This window comes from Canis lupus, chromosome 16 (assembly GCF_048164855.1).
Source record: "Canis lupus baileyi chromosome 16, mCanLup2.hap1, whole genome shotgun sequence".
Taxonomy (NCBI): Eukaryota; Metazoa; Chordata; class Mammalia; order Carnivora; family Canidae; genus Canis; species Canis lupus.
In genome coordinates, this window is record NC_132853.1 from 41,974,321 (window position 1) to 41,992,530 (window position 18,210).

Here is an 18,210-nt window from a genome sequence, read left to right on the forward strand (position 1 = left end):
GACAGGTAAACTGGTCCATAGAAAACTATGATGGCTACCCAGAGGTGAGGCCAGGCCAGCCCCTGGGGAAGATCCAAGGCTGGTTCAGATCACATCATTAAGAACTTGAATCAGCTACCTTTCTCCCGCCTTTTGGGTCCTTAAAACTATGCAGCCCTAGTGTCACTCCAACTAGCCCTATAATGACAAGCAAGAAGAAAAACAGAGTGAGGACTGAGGGCTGGCTCAGGGATGGACGCCCCTGCCCATTTCTCTGCACAACTATCCTGAAATATCTTTTGACCTGTGTCTCCCTGACTCGTGAATTTGAGGACACAAGGAGTCTTCTTAATTTCCCTATCCTCACTGTTAAGTACTGTGCCAGATACAGGGCAGTCATTGTGTCATTCATTCAATAATTCTATGGAGCATTGTGCTAAGTGCTGGGGACAAAAATGTTGAACAAGCCAGACAAAGTGCCTGCCCTCATGGAGCTCATTTTTGTTTGCTTGTCTGTGTTGCTTGTTTTTTGGTACTGAAACCTGGGAGCTCATATTTTAGGGAGGAAGACACAAAATAAAGATGTAAACCACGATAATTATAAATCATGGAAAATGCTGAGAAGGAAATAGAGTGTTGGATGGGGAAAGGATGTTACTTGAGAGATTGGTGAGAAGGAAGATCTGGGATCTAAGTTTAAATATGAAGGATAAAAGGAGCAAGACCTAGAACACCGTTGCTTAATATATATCTTGCAAATATGGATAGATGGATGGTTGGGGCGGGTTGTAGTGTGAATGAGAGTTCTGCTCTAGGACCCAGTCCCTAGCGTGCTTAGCTCAAGAGAGGAGGGTGGGCGGGCCTGGGGACCCAAGATTTCCAATCGGCTCTCCCAGAACTCCTGTTGAACCAGCCGACCGGGCCCGAGGAGCCGCTGGGGGGCGCCCGAGAGCCCACTCGTTTCCCTTTAAGGCCGAGGCGGAAGACCGACGGAGGAAGGGCCTTTGGGTCGGCGGGATAGAAATAGGCCCGCCCCTTTAAGAGGGCGGAGACGCTGGAGTGGCGGCCACTTCGAAAGCGGCCTCGGGCCCCGGCCCCCGGCTTCCCGGCGACCCTCTCTCTTCCCCCGCCTGCGTCGCACCAAGACACCCCGCAGCCCGGAGTCCGACTCTCCCGCCTGGGACAAGCCGAGGCCCCGGCGTCCCCCCTTCCGCCCCGCACGGGCCGGAGCCCGTCCGCCGTCGCCATGGTAATGCCGCGCCCCGGGGCAGCGGAACTGCCTTCCAGCTTGCAGCCCCCCCTCACTCGTGCGAGCTGCGTGCCCGGGTTAGGGTTCGGATCCTAGTTTGGTGGCTTCGGGACACCTGGACTCTAGTCAGGGCTTGGGAGGGTCCGCCCCACACACCTCCCTCGGGGCCTGTTTCCCTCGTGCTGCCTTCCGTCTGTTCTTGGAGAGCTGGTCATCCCTCCCGGTGGCTCAAACGTCGCGCCTCCGGAGCTCCACCCCCTCCGCCTGGCCCGTACCCTCTGACCTTTGGACACCGGGGATGGGTTTGTCAGACGGTAGCTCTTGCTGTCCCGGCTTCTAGGGTTAGGCACGGCCTGCTGCTCTGGGCGTGACACAGGTCTAAGAGCTGGCCCCAGCAAGAAGGACCTGTGGCCTGGGGGATCCTACCCTCTTGGGACGCTGGCTTTGGCACATTGGATTCGCTAGAAGGAAACCACTTTTCTCAGAAACGAGGCCACTGTACTAGGCATGCTTCGATTTATAGTAGTCTGTCTTATGGTTGACATGGGTTCTCCAAGCCAAATCTTTGGGATGTTGCAGAATCCTTAGGCCCCTGTGCATGGGGCTGGGTCTAAAGAATGACCCATGCTCCTTTTGGGAGTCTTCCCCTTGCCTCCTCCTCCCTCTTCCAAGGCCAATACAGATGAACCTGAGTGGATTATTTTTACTAGAAAGGATTCTAAATCACCTAAATCATTAAGTAAATCCCATCTCTTCCCTCCTCATCCCTTATTCTTCCCTCAGCACTCCCAAAAAACAACAGTACACCTGATGGTCTTGTTAGAATTGGAAAGAAGCAGAGTGAGGACAGAATGTACTTGCAAACAGTATTTCTCATCCAGCCTCAATTGCTTTGTTTTCCTTTCAGGCATGCAGTTTGCAGAAGCTGTTTACTGTGGAAGAGGAGTTTGAAGATGAGGTAAGGAAGTGTTGGTGATCAGAGATAGCAGAGGAGATCTTGAGTGGAAAACACCCAGACCCAGAACATTTTGAAGCAATGTGCCCCAGCCTCCTTTTACTTGACATGTATAGCTTTTTTGTCTGTGAGGAGCTGAGAGAAAATGAGACATGTAAACAACCTTCTTAACTGTTTTAGAGACAGAAAAAGAAACAGAGATGTGAGCTGCCTAATTGGCATACCTTTAAATTACAAGGGCCCTTGCCTGGAAGCTGTGTCATGTGGATGATTCAGTTCACCTTTATGATGGCATACTTGAGGTGGGAAGAAAGTTTATGGAGAGCCAGACAACACGGTTAGTGGATGACAGGAGGCCTGGGGTCACCAAGTGGCTATGTGAGCCAGGGCAAATTACTTCATTCTCTGGCCTTCTGTTTTCTCTTCTATAATAGAAAGGATGTTCTTTTGCCTCAAATGCTCTTCCCTTCCCTCTCAGAAGATGAGGGATTAGACCAGATTGGAAGCTGGCATATTAAAATCACCCCTGCTGAGGCCCTCCCCCACACCAATTAAATCGGAATTTCTGGGGATGCGCCCAGGAGGGCTATTTCTAATCTTGGGGTATAGTCAGGGATCACTAAACTAGCTGGCAATCCCCACAGCTCTCTACCCGCTCAAATCCAATGGATGTAGTTTCATCTGGAGGCCCCAAATTGCTACCTGGAATCCGTTTCAGAAATAGGTATGATTTGGGATCCCTGGGTGGTGCAGTGGTTTAGCGCCTGCCTTTGGCCCAGGGCACGATCCTGGAGACCCAGGATCGAATCCCACGTCGGGCTCCCGGTGCATGGAGCCTGCTTCTCCCTCTGCCTGTGTCTCTGCCTCTCTCTCTCTCTCTCTCTGTGACTATCATAAAAAAAAAAAAGAAAGAAAAGAAATAGGTAGGATTTAAGTGAGTAAAACCCAAAAAAGGTAAATTAACGTGCTGAAGAGTATAGCACCAACAACCAGGGTGAGGTCTTGGCCTCCTTATTCATCTAGCATACATACACAATAAACTACATTTATAGAATAGAATTGCTTTATTTTATCAATGACAAGCCGTTCCAACTTACTTTTTGTCTCCCAGTGTTGTGCTTTAAAAATCATGTTTAGAATTTGTCGAGATGGGGACTCCTGTGATCCTGGAGTCCCGGAATCAAGTCTCACATTGGGGTCCTGGCAGGAAGCCTGCTTCTCCCTCTGCCTGTGTCTCTGCCTCTCTCTGTGTCTCTCATGAATAAATAAATAAAAATCCTTAAAAAAAAAAAAAAAGAATTTATCGAGATGCCCAATTTGTACCTAGTATAGTGATGCACCAGGGACCCTTCTGGCAGCCCAAGCCCCACGTTCCCTTCCTTTGAGGCATTTGGTACCTAAGATTTGAAAGGGAAAACAGACCTTCCTCAGACCTCTTAAAAACTGGTCTATGGGTTGTCTCATTCATTGAGGCCCTAAGACATAGTGACAAGGGCACATATGGGTTCTAGTCCTGGTTCTGTGAAGTTACTTAACTTCGGAATCTCCATTTCTACATCTGTAAAAAGGAATAATAAAAGGAATAATAATACGTTTTAGGGCCACCATGAAAATTCATTGAGAGAATTATAGTAAAATGTTTACAAAGTCCCTGGCACCCAAGGCAATTTCAAATTGTTAGTTTTTATTATCACTTGGGGACTTGAATTTTGTTTCTACAAAAAATTTAAAATTGCCAGCTTTGTTGAGAAGATGTGTCCTTGTCTTTGTCTTTCAGCTTTGGAGATGTGTGATTACAGGCTGAAAAAGTGACTGCTAAGTGCCCCCACTTGGGTCTTACCAAGTGATGGGAGAACTCCTGGGCCCGCAATGGGATTAAGAATAAAGGTTCCTGGGGCACCTGGCTGGCTCAGTCAGTGGAGCTTGTGATTCTTGATCTTGGGGTCTTGAGTTTGAGCCCTATGTTAAGCATAGAGATTACTTAAAAAAAAAAAAAAAAAAAAAAAGAGTGAAGGACTCTGACACCTCAGGTTTCTGTTCAGTCCCTTTCCCCCTTCCCAAGGCAGGTGACGTCATGTCTAAGAGTGAGCTCTTTCGGAGAAAAGGGATCCATCAGCCTCCAGGATCGTCAGGATTTTATTACTGCTGTAATTCTGATATTGTTATTATGGCTAAACTCCATGGTAGTCCTGCTGAAGTGTGCTACTCTCTTGATTATACATAAAGCAGGAAAAAAATCTTTCTCTGGCCCAGAGAATCCAATGCAGCAGCAGGGGATGGGGGTGGAGGGGACCTTCCTGTCAGTTAAATCAGCAGTTCTGACTCAAAAACACCCTCAGAACAGGTCTGTTGCTCTTGGAGGTGTCAATCTCACCTTGTTTCCCAACTGGAATCCATACTTAATTTAACTTACCTGAAAAGCTATATTTAACTTCTGCCTATTTTGCTGGATCTAAGGCCTCTCTGGCTTACTGAAGGCTCTGTGTGTGTGTGTGTGTGTGTGTGTGTGTGTTGGAAGGGGGAGGAAGGGGTTGAGGACGGGCAACATGACCATCTGGATAGACTCCTATTGCACAGGCTGGACACCAAAAAACTTATTTCCTTGAGATGGGTGTGTGACCTTGGGTGTTTTGATTCCTTAGTGCCCTGGTATGTTTGCTTCTGCCACTCCCCTGACCCACTGCTCCTTCACCCCCTGAGAGAATCTACCTAAAGACTTAGCCTTTGAAATGTTTCTTTTTTTTTAAGACTTTTTTTTCAAGTAATTAATTTGTTTATTTTTTTTAAAGAATTTATTTATTCATTTATGAGAGACACACAGAGAGAGGCAGAGACACAGGCCGAGGGAGAAGCAGGCTCCATGCAGAGAGCCTGATGTGGGACTTGATCTCGGAATCCCAGGATCACACCCTGAGCCAAAGACTGACGCCCAACCGCTGAGCCATCCAGCTGTCCCTAATTGGTTTATTTTTTAGGAGGGGGAGGGGCTGAGAGAAAAGGAGAAAGAATCTCAAGCAGACTCCCCTCTAATTACAGAGCGTGTCGTGGGGCTTGATCTTAAATCTGAGACCATGACCTGAGCCTAAATTAAGAGTCAGATGCCACTGAGCCACCCAGGCGCCCAGTTAGTTACATACAGTGCTAAAGATTTTAAGTAATCTCTCCACACAATATGGGACTTGAACTCACGACCCCAAGATCAAGAGTTGTGTGCTCCACTGACTGAGCCAGCCAGATGCCCACCACCCTCAGACTTCTACCAGAAATATTCTGGGGCACCTGGCTGGCTCAGTGGTGGAGCATGTGCCTCCTAATCCTGAGGTCGTGAGTTCAAGTCCCATGTTGCATGTAGAGATTACTTTATTATTATTATTTTTTAAAGATTTTATTTATTTATTCATGAGAGACACACACACACAGAGAGGCACAGACATAGGCAGAGGGATAAGCAATCTCCATGCAGGGAGCCCAATGTGGGACTCGATCCTGGGTCCCCAGGACCACACCCTGGGCCAAAGGCAGCACTAATTGGCTGAGCCACCAGGGCTGCCCTAGAGATTACTTTAAACAAAACAAAACAAAACAAAATCTTAAAAAAATCAATACAATCTACAAAAAAAAAAAAAATTCTGGAAGCGGATGCATGGACAAGTTCAAAGGTGATGAGAGACTCCACCATTGCCTTCCACTCCTTGGTTTCTTGCTTACACATACTACGCTTACGTGTACACCTGCCTAAAACTGTAAAAGCAGAGTATTTCTTGATTTCCAGATGCCAAGACTCACCACCTCTGCTTCTTTGTAGGACTTCTTGTCTGCCGTGGAGGATGCAGAGAACCAATTTGCTGGCTCACGGCCTATGAATGCTGGGTGCCTGAGACCTGTCTCTTCCAGGCTACAGGACACTGCACAGGCACAGTCTTCTGGGCAGTTGCCATCATGCCCCACTGCTCCTTCAGAGGCTTTAGGTCTGTCAGCCCTGGGACTCCATCTTCCTACCTCCAGCGTGCCCAGGGCCATCCGGAGTCCACCTTCCATAGGAACAACCCCCCTAAGACCTGTCTTGACTTCTAGCCATCAGAGACGAGTGACCCTGACAGAAGGGCTCAAAGAGCCAACCAGACCCCAGACCTCAGCCTCTCACCCCCTGCTCACATTTGAGAGTCAACAGCAGGTGACTGGTGGCTTTGAGGGGCCTGAACAAGATGACTTTGATGAGGTCCTGGCAAGCATGGACCTGGAGCTTGGAGTCCACAGTGAGCCCACAGGAATCTTGCCCACTTGGTGCCAGGAGGACTCAGCAGTGGCTAAAAAGGCCCGGGTAGCTGATCCAAGCAGGTCTTGCCCAAAGAAGCCCATGCCTGCCACCCACATGACTGGTGTCATGTCAGCCCACAATGAGCTTCCAGAAACTGTTGTTCACTGTAGGACTCCACAGCTCCACTTGAGATCTGGTGCCACAAGCAACCTTCCCGCCCCAAAGGCCCCAGGAGATCCTGCTCAGCAGCCCCCGTGGGAAGCCTGTCAGAAGGACCTCCCTCTTCAAGCACCACAGCCTCCCCAATCTGCTAGCGGGCCTATTCAGAGCAGCCTTCAAAACCATTTCCCTGGTCACTCATTCCAGGCTCCAAATGCCCACTTATGTGGCAAATCTCATTTTCCCGGACCACGGACTCCCAACTCCATCTGTTCTATTCCCTCAAGGACTATCTCTAGATCATTTCCTCAGAGCACCTTACAACCCCGAGCTCCAGCATCTTCTGTCAGGTGTCCTGTCAGCACCCCACGGAGCCCCCATTCCTCCCTGCCTCCCCAGGCAGTCCTGCAGTCTCCCATAGTCACCAACCACCTGGTGCAGCTGGTCACTGCCGCCAACCGGACACTCCAGCCACCTGCCCACACCAAAACACGCCGCTTCCCCGGCCCGGCAGGTATCCTGCCTCACCAGGTGAGGGGCAGAATCTCTTCAGCAGAAGCCATAGCTGTCCAGGACATTAGGGGTGGGGGGCAAGGGGGAGAAGCAAAGTTCCAGTGCCATCCAGTCCCAGAATATCTTCACTCCTAGGGGGTGGGAGGGAAGGAAGTGCAGAGAGGGTTTTCAAAGCTACGGAAGAAGTCAAAAGAAGTGGGAAGAACTGAATGCTTGAAACACCACAGGTGAGAGGGGCGCTTCAAGCTCTTAAGAACTTCATGACTTCCTTTTGTTGAGCACCTACTGTTTTGCTAGCCCTGGGACAGGAAGATTCACTCACATAAGGTTTGGTAAGGGCTTGTATGCGTTGGGCAATTTGCTTGGAACCCAGAATGCAGAGGTTAAAATAGAAATAGCTCCTGTCCCAAGCTGTCCACAGCACAGTGGAAATAGATGCAAAGGAACGATTATACGTAAAATGCAGAGTGTCCCTGGATGCTGCGGAGACACTGGGTTCCTTGGGCTTGCTCTGTAAGCTTTGAAGGTACAGGCAGGAGGTTAACAGGTGTGTATGGGAAGGCTGTGCTCAGGGAGACCTTTCAGCAGTGGGAAGACAGGAAAGAGCACATGCGAAGGCAGAGGTGCAAGGGCAGGATGCTGTCCGAGGTATATGGAATAGTTCGCTGTGGCCAGCGTGTGGGGTGAGTGTGCAGAAGCTGTGCTGCATTGACGGTTCAGATTTCAGCAATGGTAGAGGGACAGTATCCATGAAACTGTCTCGGATCAGATCACAGATAGCAGGACCCCGAGGGTCTGGTCTCCTTGTGATTGGTGCACCCCTTTTCTCGCATTCTAGGGGTGGTTCAGATAAAATTTCTGCCTGTTACTTGCTCTTTGCTAGCACTTCCCAGGAAATCCAGCGACGCCGTCTGCATTCCTCCTGGGCTGGGTCTCTGTAGGGAAGGGCTAGGTCCCTGAGAAGGGACCTGGGGAAAGCTGACCCGTGCCTGTGCCCGGCCTCTCTATCCGGGTCATTGCCTCCTTCAGGAAGCCCTGTGTTTTGCTCCTGGGCCAGCTTCAGCTTCCTCACATTCCCAAAACAATCCCCAAAGCATCTTTTTTGAGCTGCCAACAAGGCTCCTGAGACTTCGTTAGGAGAGATGTGATATGTGTTAATTGTCCCCGATAGTTTCCTGAACTCATTATGTAACCCAAACAAGAAGCTGTACTTGTAAGTAACAGCTGCTGTGCTTGCTCCTGCCCTCCCCTCTTCTCTCTCCCCTTGTAGCACAGTGGGAAGAATCTGGAGGAGATCATGGTTTCTACACCCCAGACTCCAACTCACGGTGCTCTGGCTAAATTCCGGACAGAGGTAACCATTTCTATGCAAATGCTGACTTCCTGGGCATCATTTAAGAGTGAGGGACATTCCCTGCATGTTGAGGAGTTGAGAAGCAGACTGTGCTGCTGGGCCTGTTACCAAGGTCATGCATCAAAGGCATGTGGGGAAGGCAGTTTGGGGAGGTGGCAATTTTACTGGCATAAGGTGAAGCCTGTCCTGATGTAGATCCATGCCATGTTTCCAGTCTTCGTTCTCATCTAAGAAAGGCCCAGCTAACTCCCATCTTCCTTCAGGAGAGGGGAGTGTAATAAGTATTCGGAAATTGTATCTCGGGAATCCCTCCTCTTGGGTTTCTGGAAATTGAGCTGGGAAGGATCTGCCTTCACCTGGCCTCCAGTGGGAGGCCTTTTTGGTGGGTGAGACCCATCTTCCCTACTCACTGGGATTCTCGTTGACCTGCTCTGCCCTCAGACCCACTTTTGCTTTTAATTCTCTCTAGCAGTTTTTAAACTCTTGACTACAGTTCTACAGACCCACCAATCTGCTTCAGATCCAAACCAACAAATACTCATTTGGACACAAAGCATTTTTTTAAAGATTATTTATTTAGTTATGAGAGAAAGAGAGAGAGAGAGAGCATGAGCAGGGGAAGGAGCAGAGGGAGAAAGACAAGTAGACTGTACTCAGTGGGAAGCCTGACATAGGCTCGATCTCAGGACCCTGAGATCATGACCTGAGCTGAAACCAAGAGTCTAATGTTCAACCAACTAAGCCACCCAGGTGCCCCAAAGCATTTTTTTTTTTTTAAGATTTTATTTATTGGAGCACATGGGTGGCTCATTGGTTAAGCATCTGCCTTCAGCTCAGGTCGTGATCTCAGGGTTCTGGGATCCAGTCCTACATCAGGCTCCCTGCTCAGTGGGGAGCCTTCTTCTCCCTCTCCCTGTCCCTCTGCCACTCTCTCACTCCCACTCTCTCAAATAAATAAAATATTTTTTAAAAAATTTATTTCTTTCAGATAGCATGAGCACGGTGGAGAGGGAGGGGTAGAAGCAGACTCCCCACTGAGCAGAATGCCCAATATGGATGGGCTTGATCCCAGGACCCTGAGATCATGACCTGTGCCAAAGGCAGACGCTTAACCAACTGAGTCACCAAGGTGCCCCAAAGCATTTTTTAATATAAAAAGGTTAATAGTTGGGATGCCTGGGTGGCTCAGCGGTTGAGTGTCTTCCTTTGGCTCAGGGCGTGATCCTGTAGTCCCAGGATCAAGTCCCACATCGGGTTCCCTGCATGGAGCCTGCTTCTTCTGCCTACGTCTCTGCTGCTCTCTCTCTGTGTCTCTCATGAATAAATAAATTAAATCTTAAAAAAAAAAAAGAAAGGTTAATAGTTAAGCCAGAGGCATCCCAAATAAAATATGACTGGTCTCAGAATGGCTAAGGCACTCCGAAAGCTTGTCATTGTATGTGGGGGCTCTCTGGCCCTAAGACTTCTTGAGTCTATTACATAAAGAGACCAGCATGGATAGCCTTTTCTTCAACGCAACTAAAATAAAAAATAAAATAAAATAAAATAAAATAAAATAAAATAAAATAAAATAAAATAAAACAATAAAATAAATAAAATACACCTTTGCTATTGCTGCTAAGTGAAAGATGGGCTATGCAACAAGATCTCATACCATTTTGTGATGTAGGAGAGGAGGGACTGTGGCCACCATGCTACGGGGAATTTGCTCTCCCCTGCCAGCCCTCCATCCTGTCTCAGTCAAGGTCTGTAGCAGAGTGGATCCATTAATGCAGGCTCCCCATCTGCTCTGTGGTGCCAGATTGTTACTACTTCCCAGCCATCAGTGGAGGAGGATTTTGGGCGAGGGCCCTGGCTGGCCATGAAATCTGCTCTGGGCTTGGATGAGAGAGACCCTACCTGCTTCCTCTGTGCCTATAGCATCGTCATGGTGTTGAGGAAGGTAAGGATCCTGGGTGCTCAGATGCGGAAGAAAGACTGTTTTTATCCCTCTTATCAAGCTGCTATCCTACTCCACCTTAGGGAAGGGGTTATCCGTTTGCTCCCTCTTACCCCAGGCCTAACTCTGAGCAGCAGCATGGAGTCCTTTTGGTTGTATCCACCACTCACCTAGCATTTCACTACTATCCACAGTGTTGGGTACAGTTGGAAGAAGTGGGTTATGGGTATGTCTCTGGATATCCAGGCCCCAGATGAGGTGTGATACCCACAGTTACCCTACGAGCTTCCTAGAGGTCAAGAGTCATGTGCGGACACATGCCCATGGCCTGCAGTGATGGAGCTCTGTATAAATACATATATGCTGGGGATGCCTGGGTAGCCCAGCAGTTGAGCGTCTGTCTTTGGCTCAGGGCGTAATCCTAGAGTTCCAGGATCGAGTTCCACATCGGGCTGACTCTGTGGAGCCTGCTTCTCCCTCTGCCTGTGTCTCTGCCTCTCTCTGTGTCTCTCATGAATAAATAAATAAAATCTTTAATTAAAAAAAATACACATATGCTGGAGAAAGGAAGCAAGGGGGATAAATGGGACCTGCCAACCTGGAGTCCACTAGAGAGAGACAGAATGAGTCCTTTTTACTGCCTTTTTGCCCTCCACAAAAGGAAGATCATCACCACATCTGCATCCTGCCTTCCCCCCAGCCCTTGGGTTGTCCCAACACACTTGGGAATCTCACAGGTGGGATGTGGCTTGTTCATCAGATGCCTTTTCTTGTCACCAGGCAGCCCTGAAGCAGCTTCCCAGGAACAAGGTCCCCAGCATGGCAGTGATGATCAAGTCCCTGAGTCGGAGTACAGTGGATGCCAGTGTGGTGTTCAAGGACCCCACAGGTGAGGAGTTCAAGGACCCCTGGGAGCATTTGATGAGTGGCCTTCATTGAGTTGAGATGAGGAGGAGTCATCCTCTCCATCCAGAGATGGGAAAATTGAGGCAGTGAGCAGCCCACTTCCCAGTCAGGGCCCAAACCACTTTGCTGCCCTTGCCCCAGACTGACGGGCCATGTGGTATTTGCAGGAGAGATGCAGGGCACGGTGCACAGGTTGCTGCTCGAGACACGTCAGAGTGAGCTGAAGCCTGGTTCGGTGCTTCTGCTAAAGCAGGTATGGGGAGCTTCTCTCTGGCCTGCCCGCCCTGGAGAGGGCCCCCCTAGTTGTCTGTCTGGCTCCTATTCTTCAAGGTAGATGGGGATGAGGGGAAGATGGTGTGGTAGGCGGGGCTACTGTGGCACCAGGGCTGGGCAGAAGTGGTTTGTGTGACCCTGGTGCAGAGGCCAGCAGGGGAGAGGCCAACAGGAACCAGGCAGCATCAGACAGCTTCTAGTGCTCTGTGAAGGCACTCACCTTCCCCTTCCTCCACTCCAGGTGGGAGTGTTTTCTCCTTCGCTCCGAAATCACTACCTCAATGTGACGCCCAACAACCTAGCCCATGTTTACAGCCCAGATTCTGGGGATGGGAACTTTCTCAAGCCATTGCAGCCCTTCCCCGAGGTAAGAGGAGCGGGTTGGAGTGGGGGCTGGCTGATAGGATGGATCTTCTGGTATCTTCTCCTCCTATACCCTGGGGAGCAGAGGTGTGAAGGGGGCAGTGGCCCTGAGTTGAAGAGATGCCTTTGGGGACAGGGCCATCTCCTCCTGTTCCTGGTCCAGCCGCCTGCCAGACGGTACAGTAATAGGACCTAGAGCATCTGGCTTCTTGGTGATCTGATGGCAGGCTTAAGCATCGGAGAGGATAGGAGTCACTTGAGAACTAACCAAGTTGTGGGTGCCCCAGGCGGTGTGGCCCTCAGCAGGTGACTAAGGGTCAGATCCACTACAGGTGGCAGTGCATATGGCTTGTCATGTGAGCCAGCCCCTGCTCTGTGTCTTCCCTCCTGGCCTCCACCTCCCCTAAGTGAGGGGGCACCCACGCAGAACTCAAGTGGGGACACTCCCCTTTGGGAACTCAGGGAGACAGGTTCCAGGCAGCTCCACTCCAGGTTCCAGGGTAAAGAGGGCAGAGCCAGGCTTTAACTTGGCACACAGTGTCTCTCCTCCCCCAGCCCCACCCACTGTGGCCACCTCTACCCTTCCTGGGATCCTGAGTTGTTGTCATGGCCTGGCCTGGGGGTCAGGAGACCTGGGTCATGTCCCTGCTCTGCTGGTAATTTGTAACGTGACCTTGGGCAAGTCCTGTCCCCACCCCCACTGTTGCTTCATCTATAAAGCGAATGGGTTAGACTTGATGACTTCTACTCAAGTTACACCTTTAGGTGTGACATGCTACTTTCGTTTCCCTCACCTTTCCCTTAACCTTCCACATTTTCTCAAAATCACCCACTTCCAAAAAATCATCTTTCTCTTTTAAATTTCAAGATATCCATACTCATTGACAAAAATCAAAATGGTATGGAATAAAGCAAAACATGAAACTCACTCTTCTCCATTCCCATCCCCTAGGGCTAACCATGGTTAACAGTTTAATTTCCATTACCTTTCTGTATGTTAGCAAGTGTGGGGACTGTTAAAAGCATGCTCTCTCTCTCGCTCTTTCTCTCTCTCTTTTTTTAAGGGTGGGGTGGGGAAGGACAGAGGGAGAGAGAAAATCTTAAGCAGGCTCCATACCCAGTGCATGAGCCCAGCACAGGGCTTGATCTCACAACCCCTGAGATCATGACCTGAGCCGAAATCAAGAGTTGGACACTAGACCAACTGAGCTACCCGGGTGCCCCTAAAAGCTCACTTTTAATCCTAGGCTAAGTCTTCGACATATTTCTGAGTGGTGTCTTTCATTCTCTGCTCCAGCTGATATATAGATTTACTAAAACACCAGATACCAACAGAATTAGGAAAGAAAATCGCCCCAAATTATCTGCTATTTTAGATGTTTGGTATTTCAGCTCCTTCCTCTCGGTGACTGACCTCTGCCACACTCCTCTGCTGTGTCTTTCCTGAACACCCACCTATTCCTTTGAGGTTGTCTGGGTGGACATGGAACTATCCAGAGGGATGTCCGGGGCCACAGGCATTAGTAACCAGGCTCTCTGTTCCCAGGACCCAGGAAGCATCTCTGGCAACCTCCATCATGAGACTGCAAAGTCTGGAAAAGGCTTCAGAACAGCACAGAACACAGAGGCAGGGGCATCCCCTGAGGAAGAATTCCCAGAAGCGGGTAAGACAGTCAGCCCACCCAGGAGCAGAGGAGGTTCTCCTTCCATTTCCTTTTGGACAGTGCAGCCAAGGGAATGTGGCTGCATCTGCTCCCTCCTTCTGTGAATCTTTAGGTCTTACAGAATCTTTTTTTTTTTTAAGATTTTATTTATTTATTCATGAGAGACAGAGAGAGAGAGAGAGGCAGAGACACAGGCAGAGGGAGAAGCAGGCTCCATGCAGGGAGCCTGATGTGGGACTCGATCCCGGGTCTCCAGGATCTCGCCCTGGGCTGAAGGCGGTGGTAAACCGCTGAGCCACCTGGGCTGCCCGGTCTTACAGAATCTTAAATCAGATGTGGTGTCTTTTTTGGCAGGGCTGTGGGCCATGAACCAATTAACAGTATGATAGGGGCCACATAAAGCCAATACAGTGTGACCCACAGGGCTCCCCCCATTTCTAGGCCACGTGCTGTTAATCACAAGGAGAAGATGGACTGATGCCATCCTTGTACCACAACCTTGAGTCTTCTGAGGACTGATGGCCAGACCACAGAGGCAGAGGATTTCCCCATCCTGACTAAGCTCAGAGACCCTCCAGGCAGTGCTAAGGAGTCGAACATCCATGTAGTTAGGGTGGGATTAGGATACAGACCTGAGAAGCCCAAATACAGACATGTTAGGGTATGGCTAGCTGGTTCCTCAGGAGGCAGCATCACCCAAGTGAAGCTAGCATAGCCCAAGTCTGATTACCTTTTGATTCCATAAATTCAATCTTGTCTGGCCCCAAAGTTCATGGGATTATGAGTGTGTCACATTAACCAAATTCACATTAGACCAGCCCATTTTTAAATTTATTATGATTTTTTAATTTATTTATGAAAGACACAAAGAGAGAGGCAGAGACATAGGCTGAGGGAGAAGCAGGCTCCCTGCAAGGAGCCTGATGTGGGACTCGATCCTGGATCCAGGGATCACGCTCTGGGCCAAAGGCAGACGCTCAACCACTGAGCCATCTAGGTGTCCCTTTAATTAAATTTTGAATGCCACCAAACAGACTTCTTCCAGCAGCAACATAAATCGAGTGCTCTCTGCCAGACAGAAGCCAGCCTCTGCAGGTGTAGTTTCTAGTCTGACTGGCTCTGTGGGCTGCCTGAGTCCATCCATCACACAGGAGTTTTCTAGCTGGAAGCTGTGACTCTGGCATCAGATGGAGCTGGAGTCTGCTCACCAGGGGCAGTTTGTTTGACCTCTTTAAACTCCGTTCTCTCAGATAAAGTGGGGATTGTAACAGGAAGAGCCATGCTCTGCAAAGAATATTGTGAGGACTGAAAGAGATGAGTACAGCAGGTGTGGCCCTGTGCCCGGCACAGAGCATGCGCTCAGTGAGTGTTAGCCACTATTGTTAACAGTAATAGTACCAGCAGGGATTACTGAGGTCAGCTCTATTTCCGAGTTCTCAGACATAAGCACCCAGCTGAGAACTACCGTCAGGGACAGTTACTTCCTTCCAAATGCCCAGGAAAGCCCATCAGGGAAGGGGCTGATGTCTCGCACTATTCTGGTGAGAAACCAGATTAATGAATGAGTGATTCTGAATGCATCTAATAGCTTTTCCCAGCCTTTTGTCTTCCTCTGTCCAATGAGAGGGCTGCACTAGAGGACCTCTGAAGCCTATCTGCTCTAGCACTATGCCTCTGGATAGGAAGAGAGGCATCACCAAGGCCGAGGGGGAGTGTCTTTCTTGACAGAAAGGCCCAGGATTTTGTCCCTGCCTGGGGGGGCGCCGAGGAAAGATGGGAGTCAGGCCAGCCTCAGGCCCGTTAGCACAGTCACCACTGCCCCCCAGGGGGAGTGTGGCTGGGTCCAGGCTCCCCTGAAAGGGGAGTCTCTCATGTGGAGACTCTAACATCCCTAAGTCTACCTACCCTCTCCATCTCCCCCTGCAGATGACCTGGATGGGCTCCTGAGTGAGCTCCCTGAAGACTTCTTCTGTGGGACCAGCAGTTGGGACTGCCCCAAGGCAGGGCACTTACCCTAAGCAGTCAGCCTCTCAGCACCCAGGCAAGGCTCTGGCTGTGTCTGATCAGGTCCAAGGGAGAGAGGAAGCCCAGCATGATGGGAGAATAAACAAAGCAGAGGACTTTTATGGTTGCCCCCACCCTGGATGCTTTCCCTAGGAATGCCCTCGTCTCTCGGATTTTGCACTACTGTCACTCTGGATCTTCCTTTGGCATTCTAGAACTCAGTCCTGGGATGGCCCTTCTGCATTTCTCTGCTCTACTGTCCTCCAAGTCCTTCCTACAGAAGAAATGCAACTGTTGCTTCTCCCCTTGCCAACCAGGAAGATGCGCCCCTCTCCTGCCTCACCTGGACATTAGAGCACCCTGATCCCTTCACTCCCTATTCCCTGGACAGCTGAGGAGTCCCACCACATCAGTGGTGACCTGTCCCTCTGGTCAGGGGAGGAACACACTCAGACTTCCCTCTGCTTTGGTTCTCGAGGCCTACAGCTGCCCAGCTCACCTGTGTGCCAGGCTCCTGGGGGCAGGAGGTGGGGGGCAGGCTGGGGAGTCTTGTTCTGAAATAAAGCTGCTGCCTGCTTCACTTGCCTCCCCCTCTACATTCCACCCTCACTGCTCCTTGTCCTGTCTATCCTGCCCATGGTGCTTTGGCCAGGGCAGAGCCAAGCTGCTCATTTTCCTCTCTCTCTGGTCATAAACTTTTAGATAGTTTTAGGTTTACAAGATTATTGCAAAGATAATACAGGGAGTTTCTCTATATACCCCCCCACACCCAGTTTTCACTAGTATGCACACTTCTTACAACTCATCAGCCAGCGTATCATTTACAGAATTTTGTGTTTTATTCGAATGTACACCTTTTCTCCTGTCATCCTTCTCCTGTTCCAGGATCCCATGTTCCATTTAGGTGTCATGCCTCCTTAGGCTCCTCTTGGCTCTGGCAGTTCCTCAGGCTTTCCTTGTGTTTTAGGACTGACAGTTTTGAATATGGGTCAGACATATTATAGGACGTCCTCCATTGGAACTTGTCTCATTAAAGAAAGATGAGAGCAGGTTATATGTTTTACAGAGGAAGGCATATGCTCATCACACATCAATGGTTGATGTTGACCTTGACGACCTGGCTGAAGTAGCATTTGTCAGGTTTCTCCACTGTAAATTTTCTTCTCCCTTTTCATACTGTCCTCTTTGGAAGGAAGTCTCACTAGGCGCAGCTCACACTTAAGGAACAAGAGGTTATGTCCTGTGTCCCATTATATTCTGACAGCAGAGTATCTATATAGATTATTTGGAATTCCATCCCCCCCTTTTTTTTTAAGATTTTACCTATTTATTCATGAGAGACACACAGAGAGAGAAAGAGGCAGAGATATAGACAGAGGGAGAAGCAGGCTCCATGTAGGGAGCCCGATGTGGGACTTGATCCCGGGACTCCAGGATCATGCCCTGAGTCAAAGGCAGGTGCCCAACCACTGAGCCACCCAGGTGTCCCTTCCTCCTCGTTTCTTATTCAGGCCTATATTTATATGAGTGTGGACTCATGGGTATTGGTTTTATGCGTTGGGTTATAATCCAGTACTACTTTACTGTGTTGCCAAGCAACTCCTTGTCATTATAGCTTTGCTGTGCCACCTTTCAGACCAGAGTTGGACAAGGGGCATGTGTGGGGTGTAATTATACCAAGTTGCCAACCTTGTTTTCTTCTCTGGAATAAAGGGAAGAAAAGAATCATCCCCCAACTTATGGTTGAGGGGGTGTAGGTCAAAGACCCTAGTCTGACCACCAGTCTCCCCGCCTCAGGCCCAGCCTTCCCTAAGGTGGTACTGCTCTTGGGGAAGGCGCTAATCTCTTTCTTCCCAAAGAGAAGCTGATCCCCTGGATCCCAGTCTCAAAGCTGAAATGAGCAAACACTGTAAGAACTAGATGTTGGTTGCAGTGGGACCCTGTTCTAGAAGGCTTTTGTGTTCCAAGCCCAGGAGCAAGAAGGGGCTAATTCACTAGCAACCTTCCTACCTGAACGGATTGTGTACTTTTTTCCTACTCACTCCTAATTCCCCAACTCTGCCCATGCAGCTCAGACCTGAGCCAGAAAGTGCCTACACTATATGGTCTTCCTGCACCTGAGCCACCCCACACCCCTGGCCTGCACTACCATTCCCAACTCAACTGCCTTCAGCCCTAGTCTCTACTACTCACAGTCCTGACCAGCGTCCTGGTTTCTTATGTGCTTTGTCACCCTACAGACTCAGCTCTCAGAACGTGGGGTGGTATCCAATAACCTAGCCCTGTTCCTACCACCAGAACCAGGTTCCCTGTGGGTTCATGTGTGGGTTGGAGTAAAAGCCTCCTTTTTCTGCCCTCAGGAAGCTAAGGACAGGAGACAGAACACATGATATCTTTGGGGACTGGGTTGTAGTCAGAGTACCTCCAGGCCTGTATGACAGACAAGGAGCCTGCAGACAGGCTGAGGAGGTCAACCCAGCCTTGCACCCTACACATGACGACTGTGTGCCTCAAAGGGAAGGGACACCCACCCCACGTTGGCCCCTCTTGGCCCCACCCGGCCTTGTCAGCTCCCAACCCTGGGAACCCAGCTG

General features: G+C 49.7%; 1 protein-coding gene across 4 annotated transcripts; it reads left to right on the plus strand.

Moving 5' to 3' along the window:
• The first annotated feature begins 1,014 nt into the window (after nucleotides 1-1,014).
• Nucleotides 1,015-16,196, plus strand: HROB (homologous recombination factor with OB-fold). Of its 4 annotated transcripts, none has more exons than XM_072780817.1 (10): nucleotides 1,015-1,228; nucleotides 2,136-2,186; nucleotides 5,989-7,131; nucleotides 8,384-8,467; nucleotides 10,269-10,409; nucleotides 11,187-11,295; nucleotides 11,480-11,565; nucleotides 11,827-11,952; nucleotides 13,495-13,612; nucleotides 15,539-16,196. In XM_072780817.1, exons 1-10 carry the CDS (start codon nucleotides 1,226-1,228, stop codon nucleotides 15,628-15,630), a joined length of 1,953 nt encoding a protein of 650 aa, XP_072636918.1. In that variant the 5' UTR covers nucleotides 1,015-1,225; the 3' UTR covers nucleotides 15,631-16,196. The 4 variants fall into 4 exon arrangements, with proteins under 4 accessions (XP_072636918.1, XP_072636921.1, XP_072636919.1 ...); XM_072780818.1 differs by lacking the exon at nucleotides 1,015-1,228 and adding an exon at nucleotides 1,330-1,733; XM_072780820.1 differs by lacking the exon at nucleotides 10,269-10,409.
• Nucleotides 16,197-18,210: the final 2,014 nt, after the last annotated feature.

Coding starts and splice junctions, on each gene's coding strand:
- HROB (XM_072780817.1), top strand. Junction 7,132..8,383: donor CAGGTATCCTGCCTCACCAG/GTGAGGGGCAGA, acceptor CTCCCCTTGTAG/CACAGTGGGAAGAATCTGGA. Junction 8,468..10,268: donor TGGCTAAATTCCGGACAGAG/GTAACCATTTCT, acceptor CTGTGGTGCCAG/ATTGTTACTACTTCCCAGCC.